This window comes from Entelurus aequoreus, linkage group LG08 (assembly GCF_033978785.1).
Source record: "Entelurus aequoreus isolate RoL-2023_Sb linkage group LG08, RoL_Eaeq_v1.1, whole genome shotgun sequence".
In the NCBI taxonomy this organism is placed as follows: Eukaryota; Metazoa; Chordata; class Actinopteri; order Syngnathiformes; family Syngnathidae; genus Entelurus; species Entelurus aequoreus.
The window spans coordinates 69,784,370-69,805,547 of record NC_084738.1 but is presented as its reverse complement, the minus strand read 5'-3'; the positions used below and the strand labels follow the sequence as shown (position 1 = coordinate 69,805,547).

General features: G+C 36.5%; 1 protein-coding gene across 1 annotated transcript; it reads right to left on the bottom strand.

Annotated features, from left to right (window-relative positions):
• Window positions 1-536: 536 nt before the first annotated feature.
• On the bottom strand, window positions 537-20,659 carry arl3b (ADP ribosylation factor like GTPase 3b). Its single transcript, XM_062055148.1, has 6 exons — window positions 20,588-20,659; window positions 15,378-15,521; window positions 9,341-9,457; window positions 5,018-5,068; window positions 1,311-1,496; window positions 537-1,239 (listed from the first exon to the last, which is right to left on the bottom strand). The coding sequence occupies exons 1-6, from the start codon at window positions 20,588-20,590 to the stop codon at window positions 1,192-1,194; spliced, it is 549 nt and encodes a 182-aa protein (XP_061911132.1). The 5' UTR covers window positions 20,591-20,659; the 3' UTR covers window positions 537-1,191.
• Window positions 20,660-21,178: the final 519 nt, after the last annotated feature.

Below are 21,178 nucleotides of genomic sequence, written 5' to 3'. Positions count from 1 at the left end.
TCGGCCGGAGCGACTTATAATCCGAAAAATACGGTATATTTGAAGCTACAAATTTTTCTGCACTGAATTTTTCTACACTCCATACCATTATTTTTACCAACATTTTTAAACACGCAAATTTTGCTAAAAAAAAAAAAAAGAAATTTAATGTAAAAAAAAATGGTTAAAAAAATTCAGTTACCGTATTTTCCGTACTATAAGTCGCTCCGGAGTATAAGTCGCACCGGCCGAAAATGCATAATAAAGAAGGGAAAAAAAACATATATAAATCGCACTGGAGTATAAGTCGCATTTTTGGGGGAAATTTATTTGATAAAAGCCAACACCAAGAATAGACATTTGAAAGGCAATTTAAAATAAATAAAGAATAGTGAACAACAGGCTGAATAAGTGTACGTTATATGAGGCATAAATAACCGACTGGTATGTTAACGTAACATATTATGGTAAGAGTCATTCAAATAACTATAACATATAGAACATGCTATACGTTTACCAAACAATCTGTCACTCCTAATCGCTAAATCCCATGAAATCTTATACGTCTAGTCCCTTACGTGAATGAGATAAATAATATTATTTGATATTTTACGCTGATGTGTTAATAATTTCACACATAAGTCGCTCCTGAGTATAAGTCGCACCCCCGGCCAAACTATGAAAAAAACTCCGAATTATAGTCCGAAAAATTTGCTTTATGGTTTTTTCCTTCTTTATTATGCATTTTCGGCCGGAGCGATTTATAATCTGAAAAATACGGTATATTTGAAGCGACACATTTTTCTGCACTGAATTTTTCTACACTCCATTTTTTTTACCAACATTTTTAAACACGCAAATTTTGCTAAAAAAAGGAATACATTTAATGTAAAATTTTTTTTATTTTTTTTAATTCAGCTATATAATTTTAGCGTCCAAAAAAAGCTTTGGTAATGTAGACACAAATGAACCTCCCTACATGAGGGATGTTTGCGAGACAAGCTGCTGGTATGTTAGGAGGTCCATGATGAAAAAGCTTCAAAACACCAGCAGCTGTTAGCTTAAAAACTCCATGTTGGATTAGTAGTGTGTGTGCGTGTGTGTGTACATTCACAAGTGTATCCCGCTGTTAAGGCGCGAGTGTGTGTGTGCGTCTACGTTCTCGTGTGCTGCTGCGGTTCCTCCTGAGGAAAAGACTACACAAAAAAAATGCTATTTTTTCTTGGAGTTGACGCTCTTGCACACCCAGTTCATGCCCTCCTGCGGGGAGAGGGAGATTGTGACCCATGCGGAGGTGCGAGAAACGGGCGCGTGAGTGATGGGGGGGGTACCTGGATGCCTTCGCTGGTGAGGGCGGAGCAGGACTGGATCTGCCAGATGCGGTCGCGGATGGTGTGAAGGTTGAGGCCCTCGGCGATCTCGGAGGCCGGGGCGGCCGTCAGCAGGTCTTGTTTGTTGGCGAAGATGAGCACGGGGACGCCGCTCAGCTTCTGCTCGTCCAATAACTCGGCCAGCTCCTGGAAAACACCACAACGCCCATTCTCAACCTCCCCATCAATACATTTGTTTTTTCTGTGCGCATTTTAATTCGATTTTTAACTTAACAAGGCAGACTCAACAGCACCTCTGCTGGTTGCAGCCCAGTACTGCACTGCATTTGAAGCACAATTGAAGTGAGGACTTTTTTAATAACATTGGGTGCCAGTTCTATGATTCATTACATTCCTCCATGAAATAGATCAACAGCTGTGATACATTTCTATATTACTTAAAAGAAAACTGGTTTTGTTCAATAAAAATATACGCAAACATTTAATGACGTCAGATACAAATAAGGCAACAAGAGAGGTATCTCACACTTCTCTTTTCTAATACCTGTACATCAGAGGTGTCAAAGTGGTTATGTTTGGCCCAAGAGGGCCGCTTCTAAAAGTAAATACTATTATTACGGCATTTTTAATGCATTTTATTAGTAGATTTTTTTTAAATGTAAAAAAAAATATGGTAAGTTGCAATAATTTCACCTCAAAATGTAGTGTATATTACTGTAAATGTAAAAACAGTACTGTTTTTTTATGGTTAAAAAAAGGCAGTTCAGTTTCTAGAATTTTACTGTAAAATGTACATTAGTTTTTTTTTACTGTAAATTTAAAAAAATGCAATTTTACAGTCAAATTTTGGCACCTGAGCTGCCAGTGTGTTTTGTTTTTTTTGTAGATTTTTCGGTGTATTACTGTAAATGCCAAAACAACACCACAGTTTATTACAGTAAAAAAAAGTAGTTTTTTTCATATAGAGAAAAATGCTGTAAAAAAACACAGTAAATTTCACAATTTTACCATGAAATCTATTGCTACTTTTACATTGCACAATTTAATGGATAACTTGCTTTGAAATCATCATTATTAGTATTTATTTCTATTTCAAAAATGGTTTGAATGTTCGATCATATATTTTTGCATAATTAGACAATATTTAAGTGAACATAATTTGCGATATTACTTAAAAGAAAACTGGTTTTGTTCAATAAAAATATACCCAAACATTTAATGACGTCAAATACAAATAAGGCAACAAGAGAGGTATCTCACACTTCTCTTTTCTAATACCTGTACATCAGAGGTGTCAAAGTGGTTATGTTTGGCCCAAGAGGGCCGCTTCTAAAAGTAAATACTATTATTACGCCATTTTTAATGCATTTTATTAGTAAAATTTTTTTAAATGTAAAAAAAAATATGGTAAGTTGCAATAATTTCACCTCAAAATGTAGTGTATATTACTGTAAATGTAAAAACCGTACTGCTGTTTTTATGGTTAAAAAAAGGCAGCTCAGTTGCCAGAATTTTACTGTAAAATGTACATTTGTTTTTTAACTGTAAATTAAAAAAAACTGCAATTTAACAGTAAAATTTTGGCACCTTAGCTGCCAGTGTTTTTGTTTTTTTTGTACCCAAACATTTAATGACGTCAAATACAAATAAGGCAACAAGAGAGGTATCTCACACTTCTCTTTTCTAATACCTGTACATCAGAGGTGTCAAAGTGGTTATGTTTGGCCCAAGAGGGCCGCTTCTAAAAGTAAATACTATTATTACACCATTTTTAATGCATTTTATGAGCAGAATAAAAAAAGTAAAAAAAACATGGTAAGTTGCAATAATTTCACCTCAAAATGTAGTGTATATTACTGTAAATGGAAAAACAGTACTTCTGTTTTTCTGGTTTAAAAAAAGTCAGCTCAGTTGCCAGAATTTTACTGTCAAATTTACATTTGTTTTTTTTTACTGTAAATTTAAAAAAAAAATGCAATTTTACAGTAAAATTTTGGCACCTCAGCTGCCAGTTTGTTTTTTGTTTTTTACCGCAAATCAACAACTGTAGAGTTTTCGGTGTATTACTGTAAATGCCAAAACGGCACCACAGTTTATTACAGTAAAAAAAAAAAGTGCCGTTTTTTTCATTTAGAGAAAAATGCTGTAAGAACCACAGTAAATTTCACAATTTTACCATGAAATCTATTGCTGCTTTTACATGGCACAATTTAATGGATAACTAATGGAATCGCTGTGGAGTTACAAAAAAAGACCATTCGCGAGGAGTACATTAATGACGCTTGCAGGTATGGAAGAATCGACTGTGATGACACAAGACTTTTCCCGGAGAAAGACGTCAAAGCGGCCTTTTTTTACACGAGATTACATCTCGTTCAGTGGAGCCTCTTCCAAGAGCACACACACACACGCTGTGTTGTTAGCATTAGCGTTGCATGTCCCACCGAGTACTGCTACGTCCCTACGACGCTGTACCGTTTTGACTTTTGATATCACTCGCGTCAAAAGGTTGCCAATGTGGAGATGTGTTATTGATAAGGCAGGAGTCAAAGATGAAGGCCATCAAAAAGTTGTTTTGCCAAAAGTTGGTCAACGTGATTGTTGCGGTGAAGATTAGCCGCCATTTTAGCAGTATTTCTTCTTAACCCGGACACAGAAGCGCCGCTTTGTTACTATATTTGATTATCGGCACATTAAAGTATAGAAATAAAAGAAATACTGCCTGGTTATACATAAAGGACATATTAATTTACCATTTATTTTAGGCCAAAGTATGCTTTAAACAATCTGCAATGTGGGGAAGCTACAATATTTGAAGCATGATGTGGCGAGGAAGGACTATTGTATTTTTTTTTTTCAAGATAATGTTGAGATTTCAGTAGATAAGTAACAAAGTACATTTGTGTCAGAATAATTGTATCTAAGTTATAACAAAACTTTGTGTTTCAATGAGTTCCCGGCGTTGTTGTTGTTTCTTTGATGTATTATAATCAACAGAAAGATATTGAACTACAAAGCGAAGAGGAAGCAGGACCTGACCCCCCTCCAGGGACCGTTTCTTTGAACTGTTTTACGACCTTTTCTTTGAACTGTTTGTAATCAAAGGCGATGGATGTTTACGACCCCCGTCCCTTAGAAACAGCTGTTGCCATGTAATCAGGGAAAGTCCAAACAAAAGAGGAGGCGTACAATCTTTCGCCAGAGCGTGGTGAGACCGTACAAAGAGTACAGTCCAGACGTCTCTTCTCAATTGAGCCAAATTTAATTCTGTCTCTGTTTAATTCCTTGCTTCTTGTCTTGTTTAATAGATGTCATCAGTGTTTGAAACTGACAATTTGCAAGGTACCCGCTGACAAAAAAACGAGTGCAGTTTCCTTGGTTGTGGCTCACTTTTAGGCATGTTTAGTCACGTTGACAATGCGAACAACGCAGTGTAACTCAGAGTGGGACGGCGCCGTGATATGTATGAGGTGGGGGGCGTGAGAGGCAATAGCGTAATAGCGTATATCTTGACACAGAGAGAAATAAATAAACATTCACTAAAAAAATTCTGAGAAAAATTTTAACTGTGAGAAGTTCTAAACAGGCCATTTATTGCAGTGCTTCTTAAATAGTGAGGCGGGCCACTCTTTGGTGGGGCGTGACAGAATATAATTGAGACGGAACGAGACTGTAATAACGCCATGACAGTGCATAAGTTGACCTACCTGACCCGTCTCCTCAAACCTCTTCCTGTCAGCGCTGTCAATCACATAAATCTGCAAGCAGGCAGACAAAGAAGTAAGAGTCTGCAGCAGTGTGGAGTGAAACCACTGGCAAAACTCCACAAACACACAAAAATGGTTTAACTCACACCCAATGATTCGCCAGTAAAAACTAAACAAAAGAATTGTCTTCATTTAAAAAAAAAACCTTTGAGAAAAACTCCACAAATATAATCAAGAAATAGCTGATACTTGCATGAAGTGTGGGGAGGAAAAAGGTACATTTGTCCATTGAGTTTGGCTGTGTAGAGAAATCTAACCATTTTGGCAAGACGTAAACCCACGCATCAAAGACTTTCTACAAATTCAACTGCCGTTGGTTCCACAGTTGTTTGTACCCAGAAAATATGACCCTTAAAAAGAATCAACAATACTTTGTGCACTTGGGTATATTGCTGGGCAAGAGAGTAATAGCCCTTTCATGGAAAAATATCAAGAGACCAGGGGCCTCATGTACAAAGCTTGCGTACGTACAAAAACCTGCCGTACGCCCTTTTTCCAGCACTTAAAAAAACGATTCGCAATTTAAAAAATGTTTTAAATCTGCAAGTAAACAAACGATTTGGATGTCAAACATTTTCTTTCCTGCAAGTAAAAAAAAAAAACTTATGCAAGAAAAAAAACACTGTCCAGCTACTCAGGCAAATCATATTGTTGATGTTAGATGTCCATATCGGCTGTACAGATTTACTTTACAAAAGAGATTTCCAAGGGGAAAAAAAAAACCTTCTCCAGCAAGTAAAAAAACGATTTGCAAGTGAAAATAAAAAAAAACATTTTATTCAAGTAAAAAAATTATTCGCTTAACGGTTCTTTAACTTGCAAATTTTTTTTGTCTTTAATATATTGAAAGAAATTTGTATCTTAACATGATGTAGCTCCCCCTCTGAATGCAAGTGCTTCTACAGCAGGAATACAAACTATGTATTCTTACAAAATACAGCATCTGGCAAGACACCAACGCACTGCAGGTATTTTTTTTAAAATTCTCATTAAAAGTGTGTTTATTATAAAAAAGAGCATAATGTTAAAAAAAAGAATTGAATTAAAGCAAATTAATTGTCCAGTCATGGTAATAAAAATTGGAAAATCTATGTCGAGGGTGTACCTTTTAATGACGAAAAATTAAGTTTGTTGGCGATTAACGGTAAATAATTTTGAGTTAACTAACAAACTGCGATTAATCGCCATTAAATATTTGATTCGTTTAACAGCCCTAGTTTTTCAATACTTGTGAATCGTTTTTTTCTTGCAGAAAATAGTTTTTTTTAACTTGCAATTGTTTTTATTTTCTTTAATATATCGAAAGAAATTGGTATCTAAACATGATGTAGCTCCCCCTCTGAATGCAAGTGCTTCTACAGCAGAAATACAAACTATGTATTCTTACATAATACAACATCCGGCAAGACACCAACGCACTGCAGGTATTTTTTTTTAAATTCTCATTAAAAGTGTGTTTATTATAAAAAAAAAAGAGCATAATGTTAAAAAAAAGCATTTCATTAAAGCAAATTAATTGTCCAGTCATGGTAATAAAAATGTGAAAATCTATGTCGAGTGTACACCTTTTAATGACGAAAAATTAAGTTTGTTGGCGATTAACGGTAAATAATTTTGAGTTAACTAACAAACTGCGATTAATCGCCATTAAATATTTTATTCGTTTAACAGCCCTAGTTTTTTAATACTTGCGAATCGTTTTTTTCCTTGCAGAAAATAGTTTTTTTTAACTTGCAAATTTTTTTATTTTCTTTAATATATTGAAAGAAATTGGTATCTAAACATGATGTAGCTCCCCCTCTGAATGCAAGTGCTTCTACAGCAGGAATACAAACTATGTATTCTTACAAAATACAACATCTGGCAAGACACCAACGCACTGCAGGTATTTTTTTTTAAATTCTCATTAAAAGTGTGTTTATTATAAAAAAAAAAGCATAATGTTAAAAAAAGCATTTAATTAAAGAAAATTAATTGTCCAGTCATGGTAATAAAAATGTGAAAATCTACGTTGAGGGTACACTTATTAATGACGAAAAATTAACTTTGTTGGCGATTAATCGCAAATAATTTTGAGTTAACTAACAAACTGCGATTAATCGCCATTAAATATTTGATTCGTTTAACAGCCCTAGTTTTTCAATACTTGTGAATCGTTTTTTTCCTTGCAGAAAATAGTTTTTTTTAACTTGCAAATTATTTTTATTTTCTTTAATATATTGAAAGAAATTGGTATCTAAACATGATGTAGCTCCCCCTCTGAATGCAAGTGCTTCTACAGCAGGAATACAAACTATGCATCCTTACAAAATACAACATCTGGCAAGACACCAACGCACTGCAGGTATTTTTTTTAAATTCTCATTAAAAGTGTGTTTATTATAAAAAAGAGCACAATGTTAAAAAAAAGAATTTAATTAAAGCAAATTAATTGTCCAGTCATGGTAAGAAAAATTGGAAAATCTATGTCGAGTGTACACCTTTTAATGACGAAAAATTAAGTTTGTTGGCGATTAACGGTAAATAATTTTGAGTTAACTAACAAACTGCGATTAATCGCCATTAAATATTTTATTCGTTTAACAGCCCTAGTTTTTTAATACTTGCGAATCGTTTTTTTCTTGCAGAAATTTTTTTACTTGCAAATTTGTTTTTTTTCTTTAATATATTGAAAGAAATTGGTATCTAAACATGATGTAGCTCCCCCTCTGAATGCAAGTGCTTCTACAGCAGGAATACAAACTATGCATCCTTACAAAATACAACATGTGGCAAGACACCAACGCACTGCAGGTATTTTTTTTTAAATTCTCATTAAAAGTGTGTGTATTATAAAAAAAAAAGCATAATGTTATAAAAAGCATTTAATTAAAGCAAATTAATTGTCCAGTCATGGTAATAAAAATTGGAAAATCTATGTTGAGGGTACACTTATTAATGACGAAAAATTAACTTTGTTGGCGATTAATCGCAAATAATTTTGAGTTAACTAACAAACTGCGATTAATCGCCATTAAATATTTTATTCGTTTAACAGCCCTAGTTTTTTAATACTTGCGAATCGTTTTTTTCCTTGCAGAAAATAGTTTTTTTTTAACTTGCAAATTTTTTTATTTTCTTTAATATATTGAAAGAAATTGGTATCTAAACATGATGTAGCTCCCCCTCTGAATGCAAGTGCTTCTACAGCAGGAATACAAAGTATGTATTCTTACAAAATACAGCATATGGCAAGACACCAACGCACTGCAGGTATTTTTTTTTAAATTCTCATAAAAAATGTGTTAATTATAAAAAAGAGCATAATGTTAAAAAAAAGAATTTAATTAAAGCAAATTAATTGTCCAGTCATGGTAATAAAAATTGGAAAATCTATGTCGAGGGTGCACCTTTTAATGACGAAAAATTAAGTTTGTTGGCGATTAACGGTAAATAATTTTGAGTTAACTAACAAACTGCGATTAATCGCCATTAAATATTGTATTCGTTTAACAGCCCTAGTTTTTTAATACTTGCGAATCGTTTTTTTCTTGCAGAAAATAGTTTTTTTTAACTTGCAAATGTTTTTATTTTCTTTAATATATTGAAAGAAATTGGTATCTAAACATGATGTAGCTCCCCCTCTGAATGCAAGTGCTTCTACAGCAGGAATACAAACTATGCATCCTTACAAAATACAACATGTGGCAAGACCCCAACGCACTGCAGGTATTTTTTTTAAAATTCTCATTAAAAGTGTGTTTATTATTTAAAAAAAAGCATAATGTTATAAAAAGCATTTAATTAAAGCAAATTAATTGTCCAGTCATGGTAATAAAAATTTGAAAATCTATGTCGAGGGTACACCTATTAATGACGAAAAATTCACTTTGTTGGAGATTAATCGCAAATAATTCTGAGTTAACTAACAAACTGCGATTAATCGCCATTAAATATTTTAATCGTTTGACAGCCCTGGTTTTTAATACGTGCGAATCGTTTTTTTCTTGCAGAAAATAGTTTTTTTCTTGCAGAAAATAGTTTTTTTCTTGCAGAAAATAGTTTTTTTCTTGCAGAAAATAGTTTTTTTCTTGCAGAAAATAGTTTTTTAACTTGCAAATCGTTTTTTTCTTTAATATATTGAAATAAATTGTTCATTTTCCATGCAAATCGTTGGGCGTGAGTAAAACATTTGCGTGTGTTTGTGGAGTTTTGGCAGTCATTTTCCTCCATACAGCAGGCGTGTGGAACAACGTCACGGTTAGCAGTTAGCACACTACTTACGAGCACGTCAGTGTTTTCAAAATAGTTCCTCCAATACGGTCTGATCTTCCTCTGGCCTCCGATGTCCCAAACGTTCAGCTTGAAACCCTGAGACTGGACACTCTTGATGTTGAATCCCTAAAGGAGAGCGCGTGCAGAGTGTACATGTTAACAACTAAGGCCAGGTCCACACGAACACGGAGACTTTCAAAAACACATATTTGGGGTTAAAACAATCTCCATCCACACAAGTGTAGTTTCAAAAGTGTCTATGTCTACACACAAACACATACACTTGCTGTCTTACACATTTTGTCCAATCAGAAGCCTGAAAAAAGCAATATCTGACTTGGTGGCGTTACACCTCCTATTATGTTTATTTTGATCGACTACAGATGTACAATGACATGTACATTCTCTTTAAAACCAGCCTGCACAAAGCCATGGGAACATTATTAAAGAGTGATTGCACGCTTATGCTGCTGAAACCCAACACTCATAAAATTATAACATGTTCTGCAACATGGTGAAGTATTACATCATGTGCAGTGAAGTCTACATTATTTCTAAAATCAGCACGCACTAACGAGCCAAGGAAACCATGTTGCATGTTTAAGGGATTTATAAAGCATTTAATCATGGATATAGTGATATGGTACATGTGTAATGAAGTGTATGTTGTATTTAACATCAGTACACACTAGGGTTGCAAAATTCCGGGTATATTCAAAATTGGAAACTTTCCATGGGAATTAACGGGAATATATTGGAATTAACGGGAATTAATGGGAATAAACATTGAATGCAACATGCTAGATCTTGCAGCATGATTATTAGCTAAAACAACCTGATTTAATGCAAATTCAGTAGAATTTCAACCCTGCACTGTGCATTCCTCCATCACATGTGCAGTGCATTTATCCATCACATGCACAGATAATTCCCAGCATGCTACACACTACAGCAGGGCTATTCCACACTAGTATTTGAGCCCAAAGACTTCATATGGTCAGGTAAGTTTTGATATTACTGGGGTAAATATATTTGATCTATGGTATTTAAGTTGAATAGAGGTGTAATTGCTTGTTACTGTATGACTGTAGACTACTCCAGCAGACTTCCACTCAAGCTAGCTAGCTATTCCTGTACTTGTTAAATGATTTTGGGGTCAATATCTCTAGCTAGCTAGGTTTATGTACCGCCACAGTCTCATAATGAACCGAAAATATTTCTCTGTTAGCCGTGATGCTAATTTTCTCTATGTTAAATCCCATTCATTTATGCTAACAACGTTAGCGATCCGAATTTACCTTTTGTTGTGATCTGTAAAGTTCAACTGGCAAATACTAAATCAAAAGGTGTAGTTTCCTCTGCCTTCTGTTCTGCTAGCCATTCTGTTGCCATACAAGAATGTAGGTTATAGTTCTGTTGTCATACAAGAATGTAGGTTATAGTTCTGTTGTCATACAAGAATGTAGGTTATAGTTCTGTTGTCATACAAGAATGTAGGTTACAGTTCTGTTGTCATACAAGAATGTAGGTTATAGTTCTGTTGTCATACAAGAATGTAGGTTATAGTTCTGTTGTCATACAAGAATGTAGGTTACAGTTCTGTTGTCATACAAGAATGTAGGTTATAGTTCTGTTGTCATACAATAATAATAATAATAATAATACCTGGGATTTATATAGCGCTTTTCTAAGTACCCAAAGTCGCTTTACAAGAATGTAGGTTATAGTTCTGTTGTCATACAATAATGTAGGTTATAGTTCTGTTGTCATACAATAATAATAATAATAATACCTGGGATTTATATAGCGTTTTTCTAAGTACCCAAAGTCGCTTTACAAGAATGTAGGTTATAGTTCTGTTGTCATACAAGAATGTAGGTTATAGTTCTGTTGTCATACAAGAATGTAGGTTATAGTTCTGTTGTCATACAAGAATGTAGGTTATAGTTCTGTTGTCATACAATGATAATAATAATAATAATAATACCTGGGATTTATATAGCGCTTTTCTAAGTACCCAAAGTCGCCTTACAAGAATGTAGGTTATAGTTCTGTTGTCATACAAGAATGTAGGTTATAGTTCTGTTGTCATACAAGAATGTAGGTTATAGTTCTGTTGTCATACAAGAATGTAGGTTATAGTGTGATTTAGCATGCTGATTGAGTGTTCATTTATTGATCTAGCCTATTTCTATTCATTTGTCCATCCATCAGTAAAATATTTTTAAAGACTACTCCAACTGTTTAGCTGACTATTTATATCTGTGTGGCATTGCATTAGTGTTTTACAAGAATAAATAAATATAAACAGAATAATACCACGTAAACCATCTGATGTGTGGATACATTTCACCCCAACCAATGTAGGTGGAAAGGCTGTGTACATTTGCAAAAACTGTGCTAAGAGCTACGTCAAAAATGCCACAAAGATGAAGCAGCATATAGACAAGTGCCCAATAATATATCATTATTGTAATTCCCTATTAATTCCCATATATTCCCATTAATTCCCGTGGACGCTGTCCAACTTTGAATAATCAAAAAATGGTCAATATTTCCAAACTTCCTGAGCTTAATTTACCGTGGTTAATTTCCCGAAAGTTTTCGGAAAATTACCGGAAACTTTCCACCCCTTTGCAACCCTAGTACACACTACAACAGGCCTGGGCAATTATTTTGACTCGGGGGCCACATTTAGAGAGAAAAATGTGTCTCGGGGCCGGTATATCTATTTTTAGGAACACTAATACAAAACCTCACAATAATGTCTGAATGAATGCTAAAAACGTCATGACAGACCGCCTTAAAAAACGTAATGGAATTTTATTTTTTTCTATGAAGGATAAAACACTGAATATTGACAAAATATGAATGTCACACCCCCTTTCGATCGACATATTTTACAATCAAGTGAAACGCAACAAAAATGCAACAAACAGTGAAATATAAACACGAAGGGTACAAAATAAACCCACCTACAATCTGATACATCTGATATATCACTAAGCTTTAGAACTTTGTTGTGAAAATCTCCTTCCGCGTCTGTGGAAACACTTCCCACCCACACTGCTTGGTGCCTCGTCTGAGCAGCTGTGATGTTGATTACCATAGTAACTAATTATATGACCATAGTAACTAATTAGATTACCATAGTAACTAATTAGATGACCATAGTAACTCATTAGATGACCATAGTAACTACTTAGTTTACCATAGTAACTAATTAGATGACCATAGTAACTAATTAGATTACCATAGTAACGAATTAGATGACCATAGTATCAATCAATCAATCAATGTTTATTTATATAGCCCTAAATCACATAGTAACTAATTAGATGACCATAGTAACTGGTATATCATCCAAAAGCGCAGATTCCAAGCATTGAAATACTTTGTATAGTTGAAGACTTACGGTCATTAGAAAACATCACTGCACATCATAATGGCAGCTACACTTTCCATCTTAAAGATCTAAAATATTTTTTTTGGGAATGTCTGGCGGGCCAGATTGAAAAGCTTAACGGGCCGCATGTGGCCCCCGGGCCTTAATTTGCTCAGGTCTGCACTACAAGGAGGACGCTACATAATGGGTTTTTTTTTAGTTGCTTGCTCACTTTTTACGCCGCGAGCACGGTCGCTCCATCTTCAAGAATGGAAGCAACACACGTAAGTTAACTTCATGATTTGTCGTTAAACAAGGACTAAAAACATGAGCGAATGTTGCACCTTTTTTATGACACAAAGCAAAAAACCTTGCTTGTCAATATTGTCCCATCGGGTGGATGTTCCACAGCGATCAAATCCAAAACAGCTGACTGTCATTTGCGCCGGCGGGAGTGTCGCAAAGCCCATTTTGATGTGTCTTTTTTATTGAGGTTGAGTGAAAATAGCAGCATGTTTACGTTCAAACATACAATAATTCCTCTTTATAGTGTATTTAAAGGCAGCAAGGCAGTGTTGTTGAGCTTGGAAAAGACAGCGCACAACCGTGACGTCACGAGTCATCTGTTTGTGCCGTGTACACGCATACGCTGAGCGGAGAGTTTTGGATCTCTACACCAGTGTTTTTCAACCTTTTCTGAGCCAAGGCACATTTTTTTCATTGAAAAAACTCTGAGGCACACCACCAGCAGAAAACATTAAAAAATGAAACTCAGTAGCCGATATTGACAATAAAAAGTCATTCTCGCAATGGTTGGATATGACTTTAAACCATAACTAAGTATGCATCACTATAGCTCTTGTCTCAAAGTACGTGTACTGTCACCACCTCTCACATCACGCCCTGACTTATTTTGAGTTTTTTGCTGTTTTCCTGTGTGTAGTGTTTTAGTTCTTGTCTTGCGCTCCTATTGTGGTGGCTTTTCCTGTTTTGTCCGTATTTTCCTGTGGCAGTTTTAATGTCTTCCTTGAACGCTATTCCTCGCACCTGCTTTGTTTTTGCAATCAAGACTCTTTAAGTTGTGCGGACGCTGTCCTTCTTTGTGGGGACATTGTTGAGTGTCACGTCACGTACGGATGTACTTTGTGGACGCCGTCTCTGTAAGTCTTTGCTGTCGTCCAGCATTCTGTTTTTGTTTACTTTGCAGCCAGTTCAGTTTTAGTTTCGTCTTGCATAGCCTTCCCTAAGCTTCAATGCCTTTTCTTAGCGGCATTCGCCTTTTGTTTGTTTTTGGTTTAAGTGTTAGATACCTTTTTACCTATTTACATATTGTGATCACGACGAACCATGTTCCCGACATCTACAAAGCAGCCACCTACTGATATGGAAGAGTATTACACGGTTACTCTGCCGAGCTCTAGACAGTACAGACACTCAACAACGGCACATTTGCAGATTATAATTACTGGTTTGCAAAAAATATTTTTAACCCAATTGTGTGAAATTACATAATCTCCCACGGCACACCAGACTGTATCTCACGGCACATTAGTGTGTTATGGTTGAAAAATGACGCTCTACACTTTGGCCAGCGTTTGCAAAAGTCTGCGTTTTTAAAGACAAAAGTATGCGTCTGCGTGTGGACAAGAGGCCCATACGCTAGGGGTGTAACGGTACACAAAAATGTCGGTTCGGTACGTACCTCAGTTTAGAGGTCACGGTTTGGTTCATTTTGGGTAAAGTAAGAAAACAACAAAATATAAATGTTTTGGGTTATTTATTTACCAAATTTGCAAAATGTTTCACCAAAAATATTTTTCTTAGTGGAATATTTGATGTGAAGTAATCGGAACTTTGGATAGGTCAATAATTCATAATAACATTGATTTTGATTCAATATTATGTTTTGAGCAAGGACAGTTTGAAAGAAAAAAAACAGCTTTGTTTTATTAGTCAACATTGCAACTTTTTCGAAATTACATTTAACCTTTTTTATTTCACTTTTGTTATGTTTTTGTTTCTTTTAATAGTATTTTTAGAATGTGCCGTGGGCCTTTAAAACACTAGCTGTGGGCCGCAAATGGCCTCCGGGGCACACTTTTGACACCCCTGCTATAGATAATAAAAAATAAAATCTGATAAATCTATCGATAAAAAGCAGAGCCTGGCGACGCATGCGCGTTTATCATAACTCTCTCTCTCTCTCTCTCTCTCTGCCCCTCCCTCACCAATGCTGCTGTGCGCACAATTTGTTTTGTTTTTAACCCCTTCTTAACCCTGGACGTACATTGAAAATACACGCAACCCTAACTAAAAATGCCGGACATTTGAGGCATTTAAGAAACTCCGCCCTGACAGCCCCGCAAAAGAGGACATGTCCGGTGAAAAGAGGACGTATGGTCAGTCTATCGTAGCCCGGTCGCTGCTAGCATGCCGTGCGTTACGCTACTTAATATGTCCGTGTGGAAACTCATTCGGTGCACCTGCAAACTGAACCGAAACCCCCATACCGAAACGGTTCAATACAAATACACGTAACGTTACACCCCTACTATACCAGAGTTAAGTATGCGTTTATTAAGTATCTGTGTTCGTGTAGACATGGCCTAAGTGAAGCACTATGTTATATACCACTGCTGGCTTGCCTCTGTACTGTTTCACCTGAGTTGGGGTGATGTGGCTGATGTCCTCGGAGGCCAGCTGCTTGAGCAGTGTGGTCTTGCCACCGTTGTCCAGCCCCAGCAGCAGTATCCGCACCTCCTGGTCCGGTGTGCTCTTCAGTTTGCGGAGGATTGACAGCAATCCCTGCAAAAACAAAAAAATGTCACAACACGGTTGTTATTGATGGCGGCCATTGTTGTGCTGAGAGCATCCTCATGGAGCATCTCCAACCCCTGAGTCTGCGGGCTATAGAGCGTTTTCTATTCGGGCTCCAGCACTTTGCAATGCCCTACCGGTAACAGTTAGAGATGCTACCTCAGTAGAAGCATTTAAGTCCCATCTTAAAACTCATTTGTATACTCAGTAGCCGATATAGACAGTAAAAAGTAATTGTCACAATTGTTGGATATGACTTTAAAGCATAACCAAGCATGCATCAATATAGCTCTTGTCTCAAAGTAGGTGTACTGTCACCACCTGTCACATCACGCCCTGACTTATTTGGAGTGTGTTGCTGTCTTCCTGTGTGTAAAGTTTTAGTTCTTGTCTTGCGCTCCTATTTTGGTGGCTTTTTCTCTTTTTTTGGTATTTTCCTGTAGCAGTTTCTTGTCTTCCTTTGAGCGATATTTCCCACATCTACTTTGTTTTAGCAATCAAGAATATTTCAGTTGTTTTTATCCTACTTTGTGGGGACATTGTTGATTGTCATGTCAGGTTTGGCCGTCTTTGCTCCACAGTAAGTCTTTGCTGTCGTCCAGCATTCTGTTTTTTTTTCTCCTTTGTAGCCAGTTCAGTTTTAGTTTCGTTCTGCATAGCCTTCCCTAAGCTTCAATGCCTTTTCTTAGGGGCACTCACCTTTTGTTTATTTTTGGCTTAAGCATTAGACACCTTTTTACCTGCACACTGCCTCCCACTGTTTCCGACATCTACAAATCAATTAGCTACCGGCTGCCACCTACTGATATGAAAGAGTATTACACGGTTACTCTGCTGAGCTCTAGACAGCACCGACACTCAACAACAACACATCATTTGCAGACTATAATTACTGGTTTGCAAATAATATTTTTAACCCAAATAGGTGAAACTAGATAATCTCCCACGGCACACCAGACTGTATCTCACGGCACACTAGTGAAAAACAATGCTCTAGCCTTTAAATCAGACCTGGGCATTCTGCGGCCCGCGGCCCGCATCCGGCCCTTTGTGCGTCCCTGTCCGGCCCGCGTGAGGCCAATTATAAATTACAAAATAAATTTTAAAAAGTATCTATGTCGAGTGTGCAACACAACGGTGCTGCTTTTGTTTTGAAAATCGTTATTTGTATTACTTCCGTGTGGACGTATGCGTGATTGTGAGTGAATGTGAACAACTGCAATTACAAAATAAAGTTGAAAAAACATCTATGTCCTGCGCGCAATACAACTGTGCTGCTTTTATTTTGAAAAGTATTATTTATGGCCGTGTGTCCGTGTGTAACCTGCGAGTGAAGGTGCACATGCAGCGACAAGTGATGCACGGTTTACACCCGAGACGCTAAAAAGAGAAAAGTTGATGAGGAATGCCGTGTTTTCAACAACACATGAACTGCAAAGCAACGTCCCCTCACCTAAGGTGCGTGCCTGCGCAATTGCGCACTGCTCAAGCGTCCGCTGCGCGCAGCAAGTATATGCCGCGCACCAAATCAAATCCCATCTGAATTCTAAACAAAATAAACATATTTATTCTATGGAATTTTGCAATGCAACTTTGAGTGACAGTGACAACAAGCGACCCTAACGGTGTTCGTCAACACCGTTCAATTGAACACCGTTCAATTATTGTAACGTCTATCGAGATGCTTCGAGGACAGGAATTATATCGATCACTTTATTGAACAAAACTGTTTATATTCGGACATAACCACACCAAAAACATGAGTAAAACAATTCTATCTGGAAAAACTAGTCATTTTCTGCCGTACAAACCAGGCCAAAACCAACTTGTCATCTGTCACCAACACGCATAGCACTAAACCACTGGTGCGTTTAAGGCCACACAAAAAGTCGGACAACTCAAACACCACACAAAGTTACACTATGACTCCTCAGTCATACGTGTGCTTATTTTACTGTCATTTATTATTAATGTTAATTTATATATATTAGTCATGGAATGCTGTTACACACACTATGTTGAAGTATTACTATTATTATTATTATTATTATTATTTATCTTACGGTATACATCAAAAATAATATTGAGCAAAATTTATTTGAAATATTGTCGATGTGGCCCTCCAGCAGTGCTCGGGTAGCTCATGCGGCCCCCGGTAAAAATTAATTGCCCACCCCTGCTTTAAATCGACCCCCCTTTTAGACCAGTTGATCTGCCGTCTGTTTTCTGCTCTGCCCCCCTCTCCTGCGTGGAGAGGGGTGGGCACAGATTAAGTGACCACAGATGGATAGATCCACTATGGACTGGACTCTCACTATTATGTTAGATCCACTATGGACTGGACTCTCACAATATTATGCTAGATCCACTGTGGACTGGTCTCTCACACTATTATGTTAAATCCACTATGGACTGGACTCTTATACTATTATGTTAGATCCACTATGGACTGGACTCTCATACTATTATCAGTGTTTCCCACACATTCTTTTATTTGTGGCGGCCCGCCACGAAAGAATTAAGGACGCCACAAATAGTTTTTTTTTTTTGTGTCCTGTCCAGCTTCTCAGGCAAATCATATAGTTGATGTGGATGCCCATATCGGCTGTTCAGATTTACTTTAAAAAAGAGAAGTGTAGGATCAAGATTTTTGGAGCTCTTTGTTCAGTGGATCAGATGTTTGATGAAGCTCTGTGTCTATCTACCACCACTACTGTTTTGTGTTTATTTGTTACTGACTGTGACAGGACACCTCTGCCTCTGTTTCACTTTATGTTGCTGGTAAATAATATGGTTGTAGTAGTAGGCTAAAGTTAAATTATTTAGTATGCACTAATTAAAGGGGCAGAGCATTAAAAGACATTTTAGCTTTTATATTTTAATAAGATATATTTTTTGTAAGAACCACAATTAATAGATATATTTCAGTGAATAACTTATTGTTCAAATCTGTATATAAATATGTACATAAAGTGTTGTAATTATATTGTAAAATGTATGGATGGACGTTTAAAACAAAACTGTTATTATTAATAAGTATACATTTTTTTAGCCTTTTTAGAGAAAATCATATCATTGTAGTAAATTATGCAAATTACTCGATGATGTCATGTGACCACGCCCCCACCGCCACAGGTATCTTGGCAGTTTATGGGAAACACTGATTATGTTAGATCCACTATGGACTGGACTCGTATACTATTATGTTAGGTCCACTATGGACTGGACTCTCACACTATTATGTTAGATCCACTATGGACTGGACTCTCATACTATTATGTTAGATCCACTATGGACTGGACTCTCATACTATTATGTTAGATCCACTATGGACTGGACTCTCACACTATTATGTTAGATCCACTATGGACTGGACTCTCACACTGTTATGTTAGATCCACTATGGACCTGACTCTCCTACTATTATGTTAGATCCACTATGGACTGGACTCTCCTACTATTATGTTAGATCCACTATGGACTGGACTCTCCCACTATTATGTTAGATCCACTATGGACTGGACTCTCCCACTATTATGTTAGATCCACTATGGACTGGACTCTCATACTACTATGTTAGATCAACTATGGACTGGACTCTCATACTATTATGTTAGATCCACTATGGACTGGACTCTCATACTATTATGTTACATCCACTATGGACTGGACTCTCATACTATTATGTTAGATCCACTATGGACTGGACTCTCACACTATTATGTTAGATCCACTATGGACTGGACTCTCACACTATTATGTTACATCCACTATGGACTGGACTCTCACTATTATGTAAGATCCACTATGGACTGGACTCTCACAATAATATGTTAGATCCACTATGGACTGGACTCTCATACTATTATGTTAGATCCACTATGGACTGGACTCTCCCACTATTATGTTAGATCCACTATGGACTGGACTCTCACACTATTATGTTAGATCCACTACGGACTGGACTCTCATACTATTATGTTAGATCAACTATGGACTGGACTCTCATACTATTATTTTAGATCCACTATGGACTGGACTCTCATACTATTATGTTAGATCCACTATGGACTGGACTCTCACACTATTATGTTAGATCCACTATGGACTGGACTCTAACACTATTATGTTAGATCCACTATGGACTGGACTCTCACACTATTATGTTAGATCCACTATGGACTGGACTCTCACAATATTATGTTAGATCCACTATGGACTGGACTCTCACATTATTATGTTAGATCCACTATGGACTGGACTCTCATACTATTATGTTAGATCCACTATGGACTGGACTCTCACACTATTATGTTAGATCCACTATGGACTGGACTCTCACAATATTATGTTAGATCCACTATGGACTGGACTATCACAATATTATGCATGCAAAAAACCAAAAACTATCATATAGCCACGCCCCTCAAGGTAATATACTTCTGGTGTTAAGTTAAAGTTAAACTTTAACTTAAACTTGCTGGCTACCAATAAATGCCCTAGAACTACAACTGGTTCAGAACCAACGTTGTTCGGATTGTAATCATCCAAAAAAAGATGAGCAGTTAACTAGAAAGCCGTCAACGTTGTGGGTTGGAGAGCGAACACAGGCGACGGCATAGACATTTTATAAGTAGACGCAGCATTGGCTGCTGTGACGTGAGAAATTGGGCCGCCATCTTGAAGTGGTGATTGATGATTGATTGATACTTATACACACATTTATCAATTAGGTAATGGCTGACACTTATTTTTTTCATTCACATAAAATATTTTCTGCTCTTAAATGAGGTTCCAAGCGTTGTTTTCGCCGACTGAAGGCTAAGATAACGGCCACGCACAACAGCTAGCGCTAACTAGGCTAAGCTAGCTAAGCTAATCTACCCTAACAACTGAAGCTAAGGCTCCATTTTATTCACAAACGACGCCAGACTTCGCATTAGCAGCGTCCGGAGGTGAAATGTACACGTTTTTATCTTCCCCGCACCGAGGGTTATTTGATGAGCTGGGTGAGAGTGAATTAGTGAATTAAAAAAAGAAAAGAAAAGACTCACCATCTTGTTGTCTTGTGTCGTAGAGACGCCAGCCGCGGAGGGTTACTAAGGACGATGACGTCACACGCACGGTCACGCACGCACAGGGAGGGGGGAGGAAGGGGGATTTGCTTGTAGCTCATTTAGAATTTAATGGTTTGTTTGTTTCTTTGTTTGCTTTACATCGGAATCACAATCAATATATTTATGTGGGTACTATTGTGTATTGTTGTTTTTATTGTTTTATTTTTTCATGTCATTTAAATATTTATATTATAGAAGCATTTAAATTTAATTCGTGTTAACTATTTGTATATGTTGCCGTGCAAATAAAAACATACCACTTTTTAAAATCAAAATTGTATTGATTTATTTTACTATTCGTAAGCATATTCCTTATTTGATTTGATTTATAGTGTTGTTTGCTGTTTCTGTGTAGTGCTAATGTAGTCTTTACAATTGTATTGATTTATTTGTTTAGCTGTGTTTCATACATGGAATGTTCTGTACTTGTTTTTATTTTTATTTTTATTTTACCTTTCTGTTTTTGATCTGTACATCGTTTTTGGGAATTAATGGCTGTTTAAAAATTGTGCTATATAAATGAATAAA

Bases quoted from the DNA above. Each gene is read 5' to 3' on its own strand.
- arl3b (XM_062055148.1), bottom strand. The intron at 1,497-5,017 runs GTAGGTCAACTT...GGTGTTTTCCAG, and splicing joins GGTTTGAGGAGACGGGTCAG to GAGCTGGCCGAGTTATTGGA. The intron at 1,240-1,310 runs GTACCCCCCCCA...CTCTCCCCGCAG, and splicing joins TCACCAGCGAAGGCATCCAG to GAGGGCATGAACTGGGTGTG.